The 17185-nt window shown below is 40.1% G+C and overlaps 1 protein-coding gene across 2 annotated transcripts in view; it reads right to left on the bottom strand.

The window, feature by feature from the left end:
- Positions 1-17185, bottom strand: part of B3GNTL1 (UDP-GlcNAc:betaGal beta-1,3-N-acetylglucosaminyltransferase like 1) — a 173074-nt gene that overhangs the window by 141786 nt on the left and 14103 nt on the right. Inside the window, exons 5-6 of one of the 2 annotated variants that reach the window (XM_079966144.1) lie at positions 12125-12190; positions 10204-10236 (exon numbers count right to left, since the gene is read on the bottom strand). In XM_079966144.1, coding sequence (XP_079822270.1) covers positions 10204-10236; positions 12125-12190 — 99 coding nt within the window. The remainder of the gene's footprint in view (positions 1-10203; positions 10237-12124; positions 12191-17185) is intronic. The other variant, XM_079966145.1, reaches the window with a different exon arrangement.

Here is a 17185-nt window from a genome sequence, read left to right on the forward strand (position 1 = left end):
CACAATTGGCTTGAGGGGGTCAGGTGAGCCCTCAGAACAGCACACAGGGGGAGGAGAGGGGGAATGGCTCCATCTAGCAGCAGAAATTTTTGCGCTGATGGAACAATTGTCATAGCACTATGATGAATTCCTTCCCCAGAGTTTTAATTTCCCCCCAACGGAGAATATGGATTCACTGACTCTTGCATTTTCTTATTCCAATAAGAAATAAACTCCTCTCACTAAAAACATTCTTGTTGCCTACCCTCTCTTACTTTAACCAACTTGATCATACAGTGGTACCTCGGTTTAAGAACAGTCCAGTTTAAGAACAATTCGGTTTACAAACTCTGCCAAACCGGAAATAGTGTCCCGGTTTGAGAACTTTACCTCAGTCTAAGAACGGAATCCAAACGGTGGAAGGGCACCGGTGGCGGAAGGCCTCATTAGAGAAAGCGCATCTCGGTTTAAGAACGGTTTTGGTTTAAGAACAGACTTACGGAACGGATTAAGTTTGGAAGCCAAGGTGCCACTGTATATGCCATATCCCAGATTTGACTCTCCAGGAATCTGTGGAGGGATGGTATCTTTCCACTTCTGGCTGTCATTAGCAAATGAGTGGTCATTTCTGTATCTTCGTATTTTTTTTAACCTGCCTTTGAACCTGGCAACAGTCCCCCAAGGCAGCAGACAATAAGTGAATATGCACACATACATAGGATTCTTTTTTAAAGGCAGTGCTGACTTATGGGGGCTGGAGGAAGGGGATGATGGAAAAAGACCACAGCTCAGGTCCTAATTAAGAGATTGCTGCTGCCGGGGCTGCTTCAGCTGCTGCTCTTCAAACATCTCTTGGTGTCCTCCACCCCAAGGCCTTCCTGGTCCAGGAATGGCAAAAATCTGTTGAACCGGTGTTTGTTGGTAAAAGGTACTTCTAGCCAATGAGGCTAGCTGAACATCCAGTAACAGTGCTGAACCCAGAAGCACCCCCAAACTGTGAACTATGGGGTGCGGCCCTCATCTCGCTTTTCAGGCCGAGGGAGTTGGCGTTTGTCCACAGACAGCTTTCTGGGTCATGTGGCCAGCATGACTAAACTGCTTCTGGCACAACAGGACACTGTGACGACTGCCAGAGCGTCTGGAAGCACTGTTTACTTTCCTGCTGCAATGGTACCTATTTATCTACTTGCACTGGTATGCTTTCGAACTGCTAGGTTGGCAAAAGCTAGGACAGAGCAACGGGAGCTCACCCCATCATGGGGATTCGAACCGCTGACCTTCTGCTCGGCAAGAGGCTCAGTGGAATAGACCACAGCGCCACCTGCGTCCTTGCCAACCCCATCCAGAGTAGGCAACTGATCAATTTCTCAGACACGAATTGCATGTGTTAGGAGAACCCACACATATGTATTATGAATTTTCATGTAAACTATTATTTCAAAATGTGGAGAACTGAAATTAAAACTAGAAAAATAAGAAACTGAGACAAACCCATTTTTTCTACTTGAAGGCGATTTATACTGGCTTGAGGCAAAGAGACAGTCACAAGCCTGTAATAAACATAATTCATCTCTACATTCAAATAAGCTGCCCAAATCTGTATAAAATACCACTCAAGGAATACTTCAGTATACATAAATACTGCTTGCAGCAAACCTTGGTAAATAAACCCACAAGTTCAGTTACTGAATTCTACTGAATTCTATTGATACTAAGGAACATTTCCCCCCCTTTTATAACTTAACACATCGCACGTGTAGAACACAAAATGTTGCCATTCAAAGGAAGTTGAGAGGAACCTGAAACAACAAATTTTCAAAGGAACAGCATAAAGTAATATGTTAAAGGCATTCCACAGTAAGTTGGAATGGAACAAGCTGTATTAGATTATGATGGAATGCAAATTAAATGAGTTTCAGAAGTGCTGCCGCAGGTAAAAACAAAAGGAAAATTAGAAGGAAGTTCTAAAATTTCACCAACAAGCTGCCCTCTCTCATTTTCCTTTGAAGAAAAGTCATGTTTTCATGTGTTCATGATTATAGTTAATGACTGCTGTAGAGATGGGGCTGAGCCAAAGCCATGTATCTGAACAGCTCCAAGACTCCAGGAGAGACCTGGCTTTGAAACGATTTCCTATGCCTCAGGTCTATGTGGAGAACATGGCAAACTTAACACTGCTGCTACCACTGAGGATATTACCTTGAAGGTTTTAAATGGATGAGAAGCCTTGCTTTCATAAATGGTTTAAAATATAATCACATGTGGTTTTAATAAGAGAACATCCTAACTCCATTTTATGTAGAATAAACTTAAATAAATTCATAATCTGTATATTGCACCTGTAATTTTTAATCAAATATCTTTTTTAAAACAACAACAACACTCAGTGCATGAAGGGTGAGGTCACAGCCTTTTGCAAAAAGGCACAGCAAAAAAAAAAAGTTACAAGCTAAAGTACATCTATGTGGGCTTTCATATCTACCTTCTGAAACACTGAAACCCCCAAAACAATAGGGATTAAACTACTTCGGTTCACTGTGATTCATCCAGTTACCAAGATGAAGTCTTCATTGCCAAAATTTTTGCACAGGTAAATTGCTGCTCCTTGAGAGCATACAAATGAACATGTTCACGTACATCCTGCTTGGATTTTACAAATGCATTCCATTAACCACAAATTTAATTTGGACTAATCATAGCTCGGAACCCAAACCATGGCTGACCTCCAAATGCACAATAAGCTAACTATGGTTGACTGAAATTTATCAACAGTCGTTTGCTATCTGCTCAGAACTCCCAATTCTGCTCAAGTCCCCATTCTATGGTGCAGAGGCTACAGGAGGCACGGCAACTGCAATAATTAATTAATTATAGAAAACAGTAGTTATTGCAAACACAGTAATATCCCCTCTCAATATTTAAGACTATACGTTCTCTCTCTGAAATTCTCAGCCTGCCCTCTCCCTAGTCACCTTTTTCCTGTGGCTATGGCTTAACATTCTTCTACCTCTTTTCTTTCGCCAAGGACAAAACTTGCTTGAGCCAACATCTGAGGAATAAAAAGCCCTTCCTGATATATTCAAACTTCATGGTAATAAATGGGGCAGATTTCATCATGTCCCCCATCTGCAGATCAATGCTACTGCAAGTTGAATGCTTACTTTGTCCACAATCATTTTCTGATTACCCTTTTTGTCTCACAACTACAGGAGAAACTTTGGGTCAAATGGAGGATGCATATCTCCCTACCAAACTTGCAGGGGGCAGATTAGTCATTATATGGAGGCAAAAACAAGCAAACAGCTAACTAGGAATCAGGTCAATTCAAAGGCTTATGCAACTTTCACTTATGCAGATTAAATGGAATCCTCAGGCCCCTGGCACGATTCCAGTGCAGTTCTTAGTGGTGAAAAGTCCTAGAAGCTGATGAAACAAGAAACCGAACCCATAAATAACCACTACAAAGGGGAAACTATTTGGCTAGAAAGCTGGGGCTAGGATTTTGTTTTTTTGTACTGCTTTAGCAGAAACTTGCCAACAGTAAACATACATATGGGTTCCATAAAAGATATCACATCTCATGCAATGCCCATGGCTAGTTGCCCGATACATGAGGAAGAGAAAATGATCTTTTTAACATTTAGTAACTCCAGCCCCAGTTTTATGCATGAGAATATAATACAGAATCTATTCAGCTGTATACTATGAACCTAGGACTATAGCGCTGTAGAAAAATAACCATTGTTAGATGTGGTTATTGGCATGTGGAGGCCATACTGGATATAAATTTAATTACAAAGTTGTATCAGAAGGGATGGTTTTCATTTGTGATGTTTCATTAAAATTTAGAACAGTCCTGAACTACAACTAGCTTTGAAAATCTATTGTGGTTTTTCAGAAACACCAAATTAAAAAAAAAAATCTACAGGCCCAGCTTAATGAAAAACAAACACACTGCTAAATTCAAGCATGGTTCAATGGATTTATGTGGAAACACCCAATTAATGAAAGCTGCCATAAGCACTGCACTTCCAGCATCAATAAACTACCCTTTTTCCAATACAGAGACTTTTGTGTGCCCATTTCCTTCACACTACTTGGGATTCTTACATTTTTTCCAGTACTGCTCCAGTCATTCTTACATTTTTTCCAGTACTGCTCTTTCAGCCAAGTGTGTGTCTATTAAATGATCTTTCCAGGGGCTTAGGTGCCAAGGGAGACACTAAAATAATTGCATCAGTATCATGGCAGTTTTTCACACCAAGACCATCTTGCAGGTTCAGGATCTCAGAATCCTAGTACAGACATCCATTCCAGGTGTTCTATTGTCAAGAGTTTTAAAAGGGTACACATTCTATTTTATATACAGTTTGTTTGTGCATCACTCCCAGAACATCTGTTTGTTATACTGAAAGCATTACAGTTGGCAGTTCTATCCCTCAAACTTCATGAATGCTTGAAATTAAACAGATTTTAAGAGATTATTTTTCTGAACTAAAGTTATAGAACATTATTCTGAAGATTTAAATTGCAACTAGCAGACTTTTCCAGTCATTATTTAAAATAAAATGCAATGCACATCAAATCTTGGTGTTTGTGGAATATACATGCAGCATGTTTGACTTGCAAAACAACGTTGCAGTGTAGCCCGCTTCTGTTCAGGGTCCCAGACAGCCAGTCATTCCTTTTACAGTTGTACCTCTGGTTACGAAATTAATTCGTTCCGGAGGTCCGTTCTTAACCTGAAACCGTTACTCACCTGAGGTACCACTTTAGCTAATGGGGCCTCCCAGTGCCGCCGCAATGCCAGCACACAATTTCTGTTATCATCCTGAGGTAAAGCTCTTAACCCGAGGTACTATTTCCGGGTTAGCGGAGTCTGTAACCTGAAGTGTTTGTAACCTGAGGTGTTTTTAACCTGAGGTACCACTGTACTAGATTACTCCATTGCATTCCACACCCTTTCTGATTTGCCTCTCCAACAACAGTCAGCCACATTTTATGACTACAAGGTAGGCTCAATCACCATTGGGTCATTTTTTGGTTTCTACTCTTAGATTTACCCCCTAAAAATCTTTGCACTCATGAAGACCTTGGGATTCCTGCAAGTCAGCTGATCCCTTGCTCCTGAGTGCAGATGGCACAGTTGTAGCTACAGAAAGATGAATTCCCTGATATACAAGACTCCAAGTTTTTAGAAACCATAAACATTGCAGCAATATATTAAATCAAAGATCCAGACTAGAATCCAATAGTATTTATCAGCTTCTCTACTGATTTTCATATCAGTCAACCTTGAGGTCAGACTGACTTCAATTTGGTGACATTGCTTGATGGATCTCCTTTCACATCTGTCATGAAAATCGGGTTTAAAGACTGTAGAGGGCAATAAGCTGAGATATGAATGAGCCTTGTGCACTCAAATGCAACTACTTCACTCTTGACTACTACACAAGTAGGCCATTCAAACTGAGAAACCATGGTTAACATCTTCAGAACAAGCCAGGATATGGAGTCATCCTGGTTCTGCGTACCCTGCTTGTTCCAAAGCCATTAACCACAGTTATCTACTTCATAATGCTATATTTAACTGAATACTTCAGACTTAATCCTCATGTAATGGGAGGGCTGAAGTTGCTACGTGGGGGGCCACAAGGCTTGTTTATGTTGGCCGAGATAACACAGCCTATGTGTAATGTATCAAGTTTGCAACTCTTCAGCAGTATTAGCAGAAAAGGCAGATCTTCCATCTACCACTTAATCAAACATGCAGATGGTGCCATCAGAAAGTTAATAAGGGATTCTGATTTTATTTTTAAAAAATTCTATTTCTATTACATTTAATAATATTTTTATTATGAATTATACCCCGTCCATCTGGCTGGGTTTGCCCGGCCACTCTGGGTGGCTTATAGTGCATATAAAAACATAGTAAAACATCAAACATTAAAAACTTCCTGATACAGGACTGCCTTCAGATGTCTTCTAGAAGTTGTGTAGTTCTTTATCCCCTTGACATCTGCTGGGAGGGCATTCCACAGGGAGGGCGCCACTGCTGAGAAGGCCTTCTGCCTGGTTCCCTATAACTTCACTTCTCAGAGTGAGGGAACCATCAGAAGACCCTCGGAGGAGGACCTCAGTGTCCAGGCTGAGCTATAGGCTCCTTCAGGTATACAGGTATTTATATGCATGAGCAGCTCCTTCAGATATGTGAATATTCCTATGTTATAATTTTCAGTCACATGTTCTGTATACATGGAGGAGTGAAGCAGCTACCTGGGGAGCCACAAGGCTATAAGAAACTGATCTTAGCATACCTACTTCCATTTCAGAAGCAAACACTGCTATATCCATGTTCAATTTGTTTGCATTATATTGACTAAATAAATAAAAATTGAAACAGTGCTAACAAAGAGGTCTTCAATCATTTTCTTCTCTTTCCTTTTTTTTTTAAACAATAAGATACATCTATGTGTTTTCCTCTGTAATCCAAATCTTGCTGTAATACTCTGTATTTCTCTGCTCATCCTGCATTAACAAGAAATGGGATTACCACTAATTATCAAGCAACTTTTTCAGTTCTTCACAGTATTCATATTCTTTATTGGGCCTTTATTTTTTGCCTGTCAGAACATGCCCAGGTCTGCCTAAATACATTCTTACAGAGACAAAAGTGTTTCCGGTGCATATCAACTCCAAGGAAAAATACTACTTTAGACCTTGCCTTACTCAGAAAGCCTTGTCACAATAGATGTTTTATTTCTAAATGGCATGTGTTTGCATAAGGAAAACCTCCTCATATTGTTGTCTGATGGGGTGGCAGCATGGCCCAAATGCTGGTGCAGACTTGTAATTACAAAAGGAAAAAGGTCTAGAAGGTTATTCAAACCAAACCCTCTTGTGAAAAGGAGACAAAGAAAAAAGTCAAGGATGTAGAACAAGCTTTTTCCTTACGCTGTTTCATAGATTCACCAAAACTTACAGAAGAAGAGACTGTTGAATTTGTAACCATTTAAAACTAGCAGTGACAATGGAAGGATTCCAACTAAAACCATAGTTTTAGCCAGATGAAAACGAATGTATGCAAACCTCAAGCTTTCATATTATCCTCTCCCATCTCCTTCAAGGAGATCAAGTTTTAAACTTTCAACTGAACCACAGTTAATGCTACATCCAAAGCTTAAACAGTGGTTTCAAACAAACCATGGTTAAGATAAATCACAGTTTGTTGAGTTCAAATAACACATCAAGCTACAGTTGATAAAAAAAATGGAAGCAAAATCTTCTGAACTCCATCTTGTGGCCCTGCTAGAACACAGCCCAATGGTTGTTTAGGCTCATTCTTATAATAGTAAACCATGGGTAGGCAAACTAAGGCCCGGGGGCCGGATACAGCCCAATCACTTTCTAAATCCGGCCCGCAGATGGTCCGGGAATCAGCGTGTTTTTACATGAGTAGAAGGTGTCCTTTTATTTAACATGCATCTCTGGGTTATTTGTGGGGCATAGGAATTCTTTCATATATTTTTTTCCAAAATATAGACTGGGCCCCCACAAGGTCTGATGGACAGTGGACCGGCCCCCTGCTGAAAAAGTTTGCTGACCCCTGTAGTAAACTATAATTTTGTGCAGCCTTCCCCACCCTGGTACCTTCCAAATGCTTTGGACTACAACTCTCACCTTTCCTAACCAATAGCCATGCTATCTGAGGCTGATGGGTGTTGGGAGATCGAGGATCACAGGCACAGCTTTAAAAGAAATTAAGGGGAGGAAGTGGTCTTGCACATTGTTTTTTTGACACCCCAAAATTAGGAAGTCATCAGACAACTGTACAGTGGAACAATAGAATAACAGATGAATGTAGTAAAAACGAACTTTTCAGTACTTCAGCTTTATGACACTTCGTTGTACAGAAAACTTTTAAAAAAATCATTTCCAAGATCCGTATTGTGCAAGTGGAAAAACTGCATTTCCACATAAACAATAGATACAATCTGCTTAAAACTAGATAGACTTATTTTTCAATAATTTCCTTAACGGATAATATATGAAAACAAGACTGACTACTGCAAATTCATTATGCAGAATAGCACAATCAGATAGAAAACAAGGTAAAAAAAAATTAAAAAAATAGGCACATATGTACAAATGAGACACTTGCGAACTAGAGAGTTGGACAGCAAAAATCCCAAAGTGACAGAGAGCTTTCTGAACACGAGGCTAATGAATGAGATTATGTAACGTTAAACAAATTTGCAACACTAACCAAACGATTTTAGCTTAGTAGTAGCAAAACCAAATGTGATTGAGCTATGAATGTTTGCCAATATCTGCCTATCAGGCAACTAAATTAGCCCTGCACAAAGTATACAGAATGGATGGCAGGAACAAACTTCAAAAGCAGAGTGTATACCATACACTCAATCAGCAAATAAAAAGCACTTCAAACCACCTCTCTTTCCCTCTATACTCTGCTTTTCATGAATGAAACTCTATTGTTGAAAGGTACAAGCTACCATGATAAGGGCTGTCACATGCAAGTTAGAGCAAACTTGTTTTCTACTGCTCTGGAGGATAGGACCTGAACTGACGGCTTCAAGTTACAAGAAAGGGCATTCCGACTAAACATCAGGAAGAACTTTCTGACAGTAAGAGCTGTTTGACAGTGGAATGGACACCCTTGGAAGGTGGTAGACTCTACTACCTTGTAAGTTTCTAAGCAGAGGTTGGAAGGCATCTGTCATGGATGCTTTATTTGAGATTCCTACATTGCAGGGGGATGGACTAGATGATTCTCAGGGTTCCTTTCAACTCTACAGTTCTATGATTTAACAACAAAAATACTTTTGACATATTTAACATATACACACAAAAGGAAACAGAAAAATAATACTCTTCTCCATGTAAATCACACATTACTCTTATACAGCAAATTTGTTGTTGTTGTTTAGTCATTTAGTAGTGTCCAACTCTTCGTGACCCCATGGACCAGAGCACGCCAGGCACTTCTGTCTTCCACTGCCTCCCGCAGTTTGGTCAAACTCATGCTGGTAGCTTCGAGAACACTGTCCAACCATCTCGTCCTCTGTCGTCCCCTTCTCCTTGTGCCCTCCATCTTTCCCAACATCAGGGTCTTCTCCAGGGAGTCTTCTCTTCTCATGAGGTGGCCAAAGTATTGGAGCCTCAGCTTCATGATCTGTCCTTCCAGTGAGCACTCAGGGCTGATTTCCTTAAAAATGGAGAGGTTTGATCTTCCTGCCGTCCGTGGGACTCTCAAGAGTCTCCTCCAGCACCATAATTCAAAAGCATCGATTCTTCGGCGATCAGCCTTCTTTATGGTCCAGCTTTCACTTCCATACATCACTACTGGGAAAACCATAGCTTTTACTATACGGACCTTTGTTGGCAAGGTGGTGTCTCTACTTTTTAAGATGCTGTCTAGGTTTGTCATTGCTTTTCTCCCAAGAAGCAGGCATCTTTTAATTTCGTGGCTGCTGTCACCATACAGCAAATTATAAAGATGCTAAAAATACAATAAACCAGAAACCCATCGAAATCTGAATCCCCCACCCCCATCCCAAAGCTTTTTGGAATCTAGCTTGTATTTTCTTTGCTACTTTGATGATCAGCAAGTGTTTGTCTGCAAGCAAGGTACATATCATGTCCAGGGTGGGTCTGTTTGACACATACTGGAAGATACAAGTAAGGAATGTGTGCCTAGGGTGCTCACGTAAGGGGAAACTACATCAGTAATAAGAGACATCCTCAATCTGGCCAAACTCAGAAATACAGACTTTGCTGAGTTCCTATGTTATTAAACCTCCCATCCAATAAAGCAAACAGCCAGAATGTAAGGATCATTTTCGTACACATTGCTGATGAAACAGAAGGATCCATTGCACAAATCTGTTGCGCCTTGTTCCACTGTGTAATGCTGCCTCTGAATGACATAACATCATATGACTCCTCAGTCTTGCAACAGAAAACTGTGGTAAGAGAACTGTAACCCTCCCAGTAGTTCAGCCAAAGAGGAAGTATATTGTCATTGCTCATGCAACTATACTTACCTACCCCAGCTTTATATTAACAGAATGAATGCTGAAGTAGAGAACAGTGAAAACAGCAACAAACGAAAGAAGATAAAGAAAAACATGGCACACCCAGCAAAAGAAAGCAAAGGCACAGATCAGCAATGAATTGCCTGCCCAAACCAAACACACATACCGCTGATTTAGCAGCAACCACAGTCAAAGACACCTGCAGGGCCATGAAAAAACCATGCATTTGTTCAATTTCCATCCCCAGTAACATCTCACTATTATGCAACATGTTCAAACAAGTGAAATCAGACTGGGCAGAATATGAGCTCATACATATCAACTATAAGATCTATATTTTACTAGCAAGAAAAAAATGCGCCCATTAGACTATTTTTAAAGCTTCGCCATCTGTGGGCCTCTCTAACCAGGCTGCTTGCCAAATTATGTATGGTAATCTTGTGGTATGAATTAATGCCTAAAAATTAGACTCAAGCCATTCTGTTTTTGTTGTTTTCATTCTAGTTCAAAGAAAATGATTATTATACATCTGGCCCCATCCCCTTATGGCTTCACATCTTTCCCTTATGGTTTTTGTTTTTTTTAACAGAGCATCGCACCAAGAATGAAACAAGTGCCAAGCAATTTCACTTAGTAGTTATTTTAAAACCATGAAACTGAAAACAAAAATTAAATGCAACGTTGCTTTCCCTCACATGAGCCATGCAATAGCAAAATAAGTTCTTCAGAATGACTTCCTTTCATATGCCTAAGCAAAGCAGCAATTTGATATCCGTAGCAGAACCAGTGCAGCAGGGTAGTTAAGTTGCAGACTAGCAATATCTAATCCTTGTGCAACCTCCTGGCTTATAGGTAATATTTTATTCCACATTCAATTTCAATTTCTGACACGCCCCTTCACCACCTGTCCCAGGAGGCGTTACAGCCATTTACATATTAAAATCGGTTTATAATATGTTATAGACAAGAGGTGGGTCCTTAAAAAAACAGAAGCAAAAGAACACTCCTTTTTACAGTGCTATCTCTTTATCAAGGATGCTTCTGTAGGACAATTTCAGTCTACCAAATATAGACCTTTAATACCATAAAACTTATTCAACATTGGTAGGTCTACTTAGCCATTATTACCTTTCCCCTCAGCAATAAAAATGCTTCTCTTTTATCTTTTCCTAATCCAGCTCTAGAGGTGCTCTTACTGTACACCAGGCATAGGCAAACTCGGCCCTCCAGATGTTTGGGGACTACAACTCCCATCATCCCTAGCTAACAGGACTAGTGGTCAGGGATGATGGGAGTTGTAGTCCTGAAGTATCTGGAGGGCCGAGTTTGCCTATGCCTGCTGTACACCATCCCTTCAAGAGTGAAGACTCCTCCAAAAAGCAGCTTTGTGTCAACAATGAAGAAAAGTTATAGAACTTCTGACGAATCCAACTTGCTTTTGCAGAAAGCATCAGACGAATTAAGGAGTTATTCTACATTGCAGGTACATATATGCATGGGGGTATAAAAAGTGAGATGAGAAGGAAACAAAATACAGAAAATTATAGACAATTATAATTAGGTACTTAACAGTGTTAATTCACAAAGCAGTTTTTTTATGAGCGATATATTCTGGGACACTCAACCATCTGATACAGGTTTAGGGGGATGCAGGGAGGGAGAGAATGGCTGAAATTTGTATCGTGCCACTTTTGTCTTATGGATGCCTTACTGTCACAGCTGAGTGACACTGTTGGATACAACTCAATTGTTACTATTGTTATACCGGTAATCTGTTCGCATTTTCACAAATGCCATGGATGAGTCATTAATTCTGTTTTCATTAACTACAGTGGTCAGTTACTTGTTTAATTTATTACTTTTTTGCAATAGATAAAGCTTTTAAATCAGGTCACATATAGAATTTTCAGGGAGTATAAACAAACAAGTAAGGTACTTGAGTAAAAACCTCCAGAAACATTTCCTTAAAATTTGCTAGATTAAGGAGTACCAATTGCAATCAAAACCGCTATAACATTTCCCAAGCCTTCCTGTTAAAACAAGCTGCATGCCTCACTGTTAAAAGAAAATGACAGAGAAATACTCACACTTTCTGGATGCTGAATAGCAGCTTCCCACTGCAGTCTTATTCTCTGGGGCATCATCAAATCATCCTGTAATAAATGGCACACTGTAACTATATGTGAAAGAGGGCCCACCACTGTTCTCAAACAATAACTAGAGATGGTTGCCAGATTAACTGGTCACTTTACTAGCCCAAGTACAAAACTATAAAATATACAATTGGCTGCAACTACTGGAGGGAGTCCAGATACCACTTTATTTCAATAGTTTATGCATGGCTACCAGAGTAGTAAATTTAGCCCCCAAAAGAAAATTAACATAAATTAGAACTAGAAGGGAAAATCCAGACTTTTTACAGTAGACAAAAAGTGAAACTGTTACCATTTTATACAATAAACCAAACCACATTTCAGAATTTCCTACCCACGGCAGAGCCTAAGTGTTCAAAAATATACTATGTCTTGCTATTTATGTATAACTATTGATGTGTAAAGCACTTTAAAATCATTTTCCTAGCAACTCTAGCAAGAGTTATGTGAGGGAGATGGTTATGCTTCTGAGTTTATACTTGGGGAACTAAGGCTAAAAGAAAGGCTTCATTAGGATTTGAACCAAAGTATCACTGAAACCACTGACTATACTACAGTGGTACCTCGGGTTACATACACTTCAGGTTACATATGCTTCAGGTTACAGACTCCGATAACCCAGAAATAGTACCTCGGGTTAAGAACTTTGCTTCAGGATGAGAACAGAAATCGTGCTCCGGTGGCGCGGCGACGGCAGGAGGCCCCATTAGCTAAAGTGGTGCTTCAGGTTAAGAACAGTTTCAGGTTAAGAACAGACCTCCAGAACGAATTGAGTACTTAACCCAAGGTACCACTGTATATTGTAGCCATTTGAACCCACTTGTATCTGCCTGTTTAGGTATTTGTAAGTTATATCAACGCCAGCATATAGACTGATCATCATATCAACAACTCATTCAAGAAGCCACATTTTGAACTGAGGCTGAAGAGCCAGTGGTATTGGCTGAGCATAGAGCCCCTCTAGACCCCTTCAGAGCCATAATCTTCTTTTGAGCCTCAAGAATCAGACATGATCTACTGATTCTACAAGTTTCAAGTACATGGTGGCAGGCCAAGAGGGTCAAATTCTTCAGCCTGTAGGCGGGAGGTTATTTTTATGAGTTGTTTTTCAGTTTCAAACTAAAAGATTAGTGAGCAAAGCTATGGTGAAGTGGTATAGTCTAGAATTCAACCACTTCAGTCTACCACCTTGTGGAATGGGTCTGGTTTCAAGCTTTAAAAAGCCTAAAAAAAAATTAGGCCCAGGATATCCGATAGACCTCTTGCACCCATATCAGCCTGCCCACACATTCAGATGCACAAGAGTGTGTCCATCTCACAGATCAGCAAGCTTGGTAACCTTACGACTTCTGAACGCCATGCGAGTGGATCTTCGACAGGCTCCCACGCTTCAAGCCTTTCCCTAAAGATGTAACTTTTCCAATGCGCTAATTGTGATTGATGCTTTATGTCCTGGATTGTGGTTTGCTACTGCTGTGGGAAGCGTTTTAATTTGCTGCGAAAGCTTTTTTATTGGCTATTCTCCGGGGTCAGTTGATAGTTTTGTGGTTGTTGTTATTTTATAATTTGTGTTGTTGTAAGACACCTTGGACAGAGACTACCCACACAAGCTGCCTAATTTTTTTAAACCAAACCAAACCAAACAAAACACCCTTCTGCCCTGTGCCCCCCATAGCACCTATGAAGTTTCTAACAAGTCTCCCGTTAACACATTGCAGCCGATCACTCCTATTTGCCTCTCTCCCAGCTTGCACATGGGCAAATATTTGAAGTGCATAAAGGGAAGAACTCTCCTAAAACCTCTGCTGCCACTGCCATTTGAGCGAGGGGGTGGAGTGCTTTGCCTATGGGGAAAGCAATTAAGGTGCATAGTCAGGGGATCACAAGGATTAAGAGCTGCAATTGGGAACATTAAGAAGCCCTTGGTCCAAGACTGAGCAACTAGTTCCCTCTCCCTGTTCTAGGAACTTGAAGCCACCCTAACACTACTGTTTATCCAAAAATGATAACAAGGTTGGGAAACAAATCTGTGCCAGTAGCTACCTACAATTAATCTACCTCGAGGTAAAACAAAAAACTTGAAAGTAAACCATACAGCTTATCAGTTGTAGAAACCTGGTGACAAGAGTCATAAGACTTTTTCATACATTTGTCAAGTTCCTAACTAGAGCATAATGGTTTTTTCAAAGACATGTCAGGAAGAAAATGGTCAACTGAGCACACACCTAGACAACATATAGAAGTACATAACATGAACTGCATTGGCATGTATAAAGCAGGCATACAACAGAATTAGTGCATCTTTTTGCAGCATTAGTTTAGAAGAAATGAACTACTCCAACCCCACTTTATAATCACTAACCTAAAATGTAATCATCAGATTAAGGTAAAGGTAAAGGTACCCCTGCCCATTCGGGCCAGTCTTGCCAGACTCTAGGGTTGTGCGCTCATCTCACTCTATAGGCCGGGAGCCAGCGCTGTCCGCAGACACTTCCGGGTCACGTGGCCAGCGTGACAAGCTGCATCTGGCGAGCCAGCGCAGCACACGGAACACCGTTTACCTTCCCGCTGGTAAGCAGTACCTATTTATCTACTTGCACTTAAGAGTGCTTTCGAACTGCTAGGTTGGCAGGCGCTAGGACCGAACGACGGAGCACACCCCGCTGTGGGGATTCGAACTGCCGACCATGCGATCGGCAAGTCCTAGGCGCTGAGGTTTTACCCACCTGCGTCCTAATCATCAGATTGCTCTTATTCAATTATGCTAATAGTTGAAATCAATACAATACAACACAGCTATAAACTGATATACGTTTTAGAAGCTGTGGGATGCTATCATGGCCAGTTAGATTTTGGGGGGTTTCCCTTGCTGAAGTTCTTTATGCATTTTTTTTCCTTTTTCAACCCCTTCCACAATATTCCATCTCTAGCTGAAGCAATTTCAATTTTTTAACTGCTTAGGAACATTTCTGTGTCTGCTTTGCTTGGCTCTTATAGAAAAACTACATAAAGACAAGCTATAACTTGTTCATTATACTTCCTGTTTGTTTTCCCACTACTGAGAGGTGCAAACCAGGATATGGAAACCAGAGTTCAAATTCCCACTCAGTAACGAACCACACTAGATGAACTTGGGCAAGTCACTGCCTAACCCACCTCACAGAGGCAATTAAATGCAGAGGGGGGAAACAATGTATGCTACTTGAGCTCCTTGAAGACGTAGGTGGGATATAAATGCAATAATGAATGAATAGCTCATCTTGAATAAAGTAGGAAGTAGGATTACACATTGCAACGATCCAGTTGTTTTTGCTATAGTACCCTCCATGATTTTATTTGCGGGGGAACTACTGGAAAAGATGCAATACCTTAGCTTGCTGTGTGCAAGCTTGTGTTGGCACAGATACAACTGGATTTTTCTTTTATACGAGGGACTTCATTGATTTTTATTCCTAGCAGGAAATTGAAATTGAAATATTTCCACTTCCTCTATGAATAGCAGATTTCCAACTGTTCACATCTCTGCTAAAGGGAGAATGATAATCCTACAATTCTGAATGAAAAGATTAAATGAGGAACTGACTCATTGACTCATCTAGACACTTTACTCGCAGGGACTGTAGAAGTGCTCAAACGTACTCAGCATTGTTTCTTTGATTAACTTGCAGGTGGTTTTTTGGGGGGGAGGGGGAGGAATCCGCTTTACACAGATGCAAGCAATAAATGAATTAATTTCTTAACTCCAGTACTGCACTGGAAATGTGTGTGCTGATCTATTGATCTGATCCAGAAGCCCTGCACGTGTGCATATCTCCAACAGCTTCTGAATTCATTTCAATAGTGCATTCATTTGCATGTGAGATCTTCTACCTCAGTTGAAACAAATGGGGAAACAACAGACACACAAGATCCAAGTACGCATTTGAGGGTCAACAGATTCTTAGATTTGAGCAAGATTGCTTAGTTATGCACATCTGCTCAAGTTCTTATACAGCTGTTTTCATGATTATATTTAAAGTGCCTGTACCTATTTAAACTTTCTTTCCTCCTTTTTCTCTTTCCTGGAGATGTTCCAGCAACCAACACTGAAGGTAGAATAGCGTTTTCTGTCCAAAGTGTTCAAATAAATGTTTATTTCCAACAAAAGGGACAGTCTCTATTGGCATGAACATAGAATAGATGGTTTATTGTTCAGAGCCTTTGATTTTATTCCCAATAAAATCTTTATGATCTACAGTAAAATTCAGTCTGGAAAAATATTCATTAGGTAGTCTCTATGTCTTCACACACACACACAAACACACACTTTCTCATTCTCCTTGCATGCTTGTTTAGCAGAAGAAATGTAAATTGCCACATTTTAAAAATTATTTTGCAAAGCAACTTGAAAATCTGATGTGTTGATAAACATTTGTTTTCTGTGTCTTTTTCTGTGTTTAACATAACAGAAATTCCTGAAATTTATACGCATCCATGAATTACTTGGTATTCTCATTGGAATCAATTTCTCGGTGCTATGCAGTAACTGCTGAAAAACAGATGTTACCAGCTGTGTGTGCTAACATTATCTGTGACTGCTCCTATATACCTCTTCTGATTCTTGGTTTCAGTTCACCAATTCAGTATCAAATTATTCAGAATATCATATTGATGTCAGTCATGTGAAATGCTCTTGATTACTGCCAAGACACTGACCTTCAGAAAATGTGCTGTACTTGTACATTCAGGTACGTTATAGGCCTAAAAAAAGTGTTGCTTCTATTTTTCTAGTATATCAGACATGCAAGAAGAATTTATTGATAGGTGATGGTTTATTGATATTTCTTGTATTTGAACTGGCAGTGAGCTTGAATTGGTTACGAAATATACACACTCTGTAATCATTATAAACTTATAAATAAGAGTTTCTTGAATGTGACTAATCTCTTCTCAAGCCCCGAGAAAGAGATTCTGAATCCAGGATGCCAGAACAGAAGAAAGCAACTTAAAATACCG

The sequence above is a fragment of the Podarcis cretensis genome, assembly GCF_951804945.1.
Source record: "Podarcis cretensis genome assembly, chromosome: 2".
In the NCBI taxonomy this organism is placed as follows: domain Eukaryota; kingdom Metazoa; phylum Chordata; class Lepidosauria; order Squamata; family Lacertidae; genus Podarcis; species Podarcis cretensis.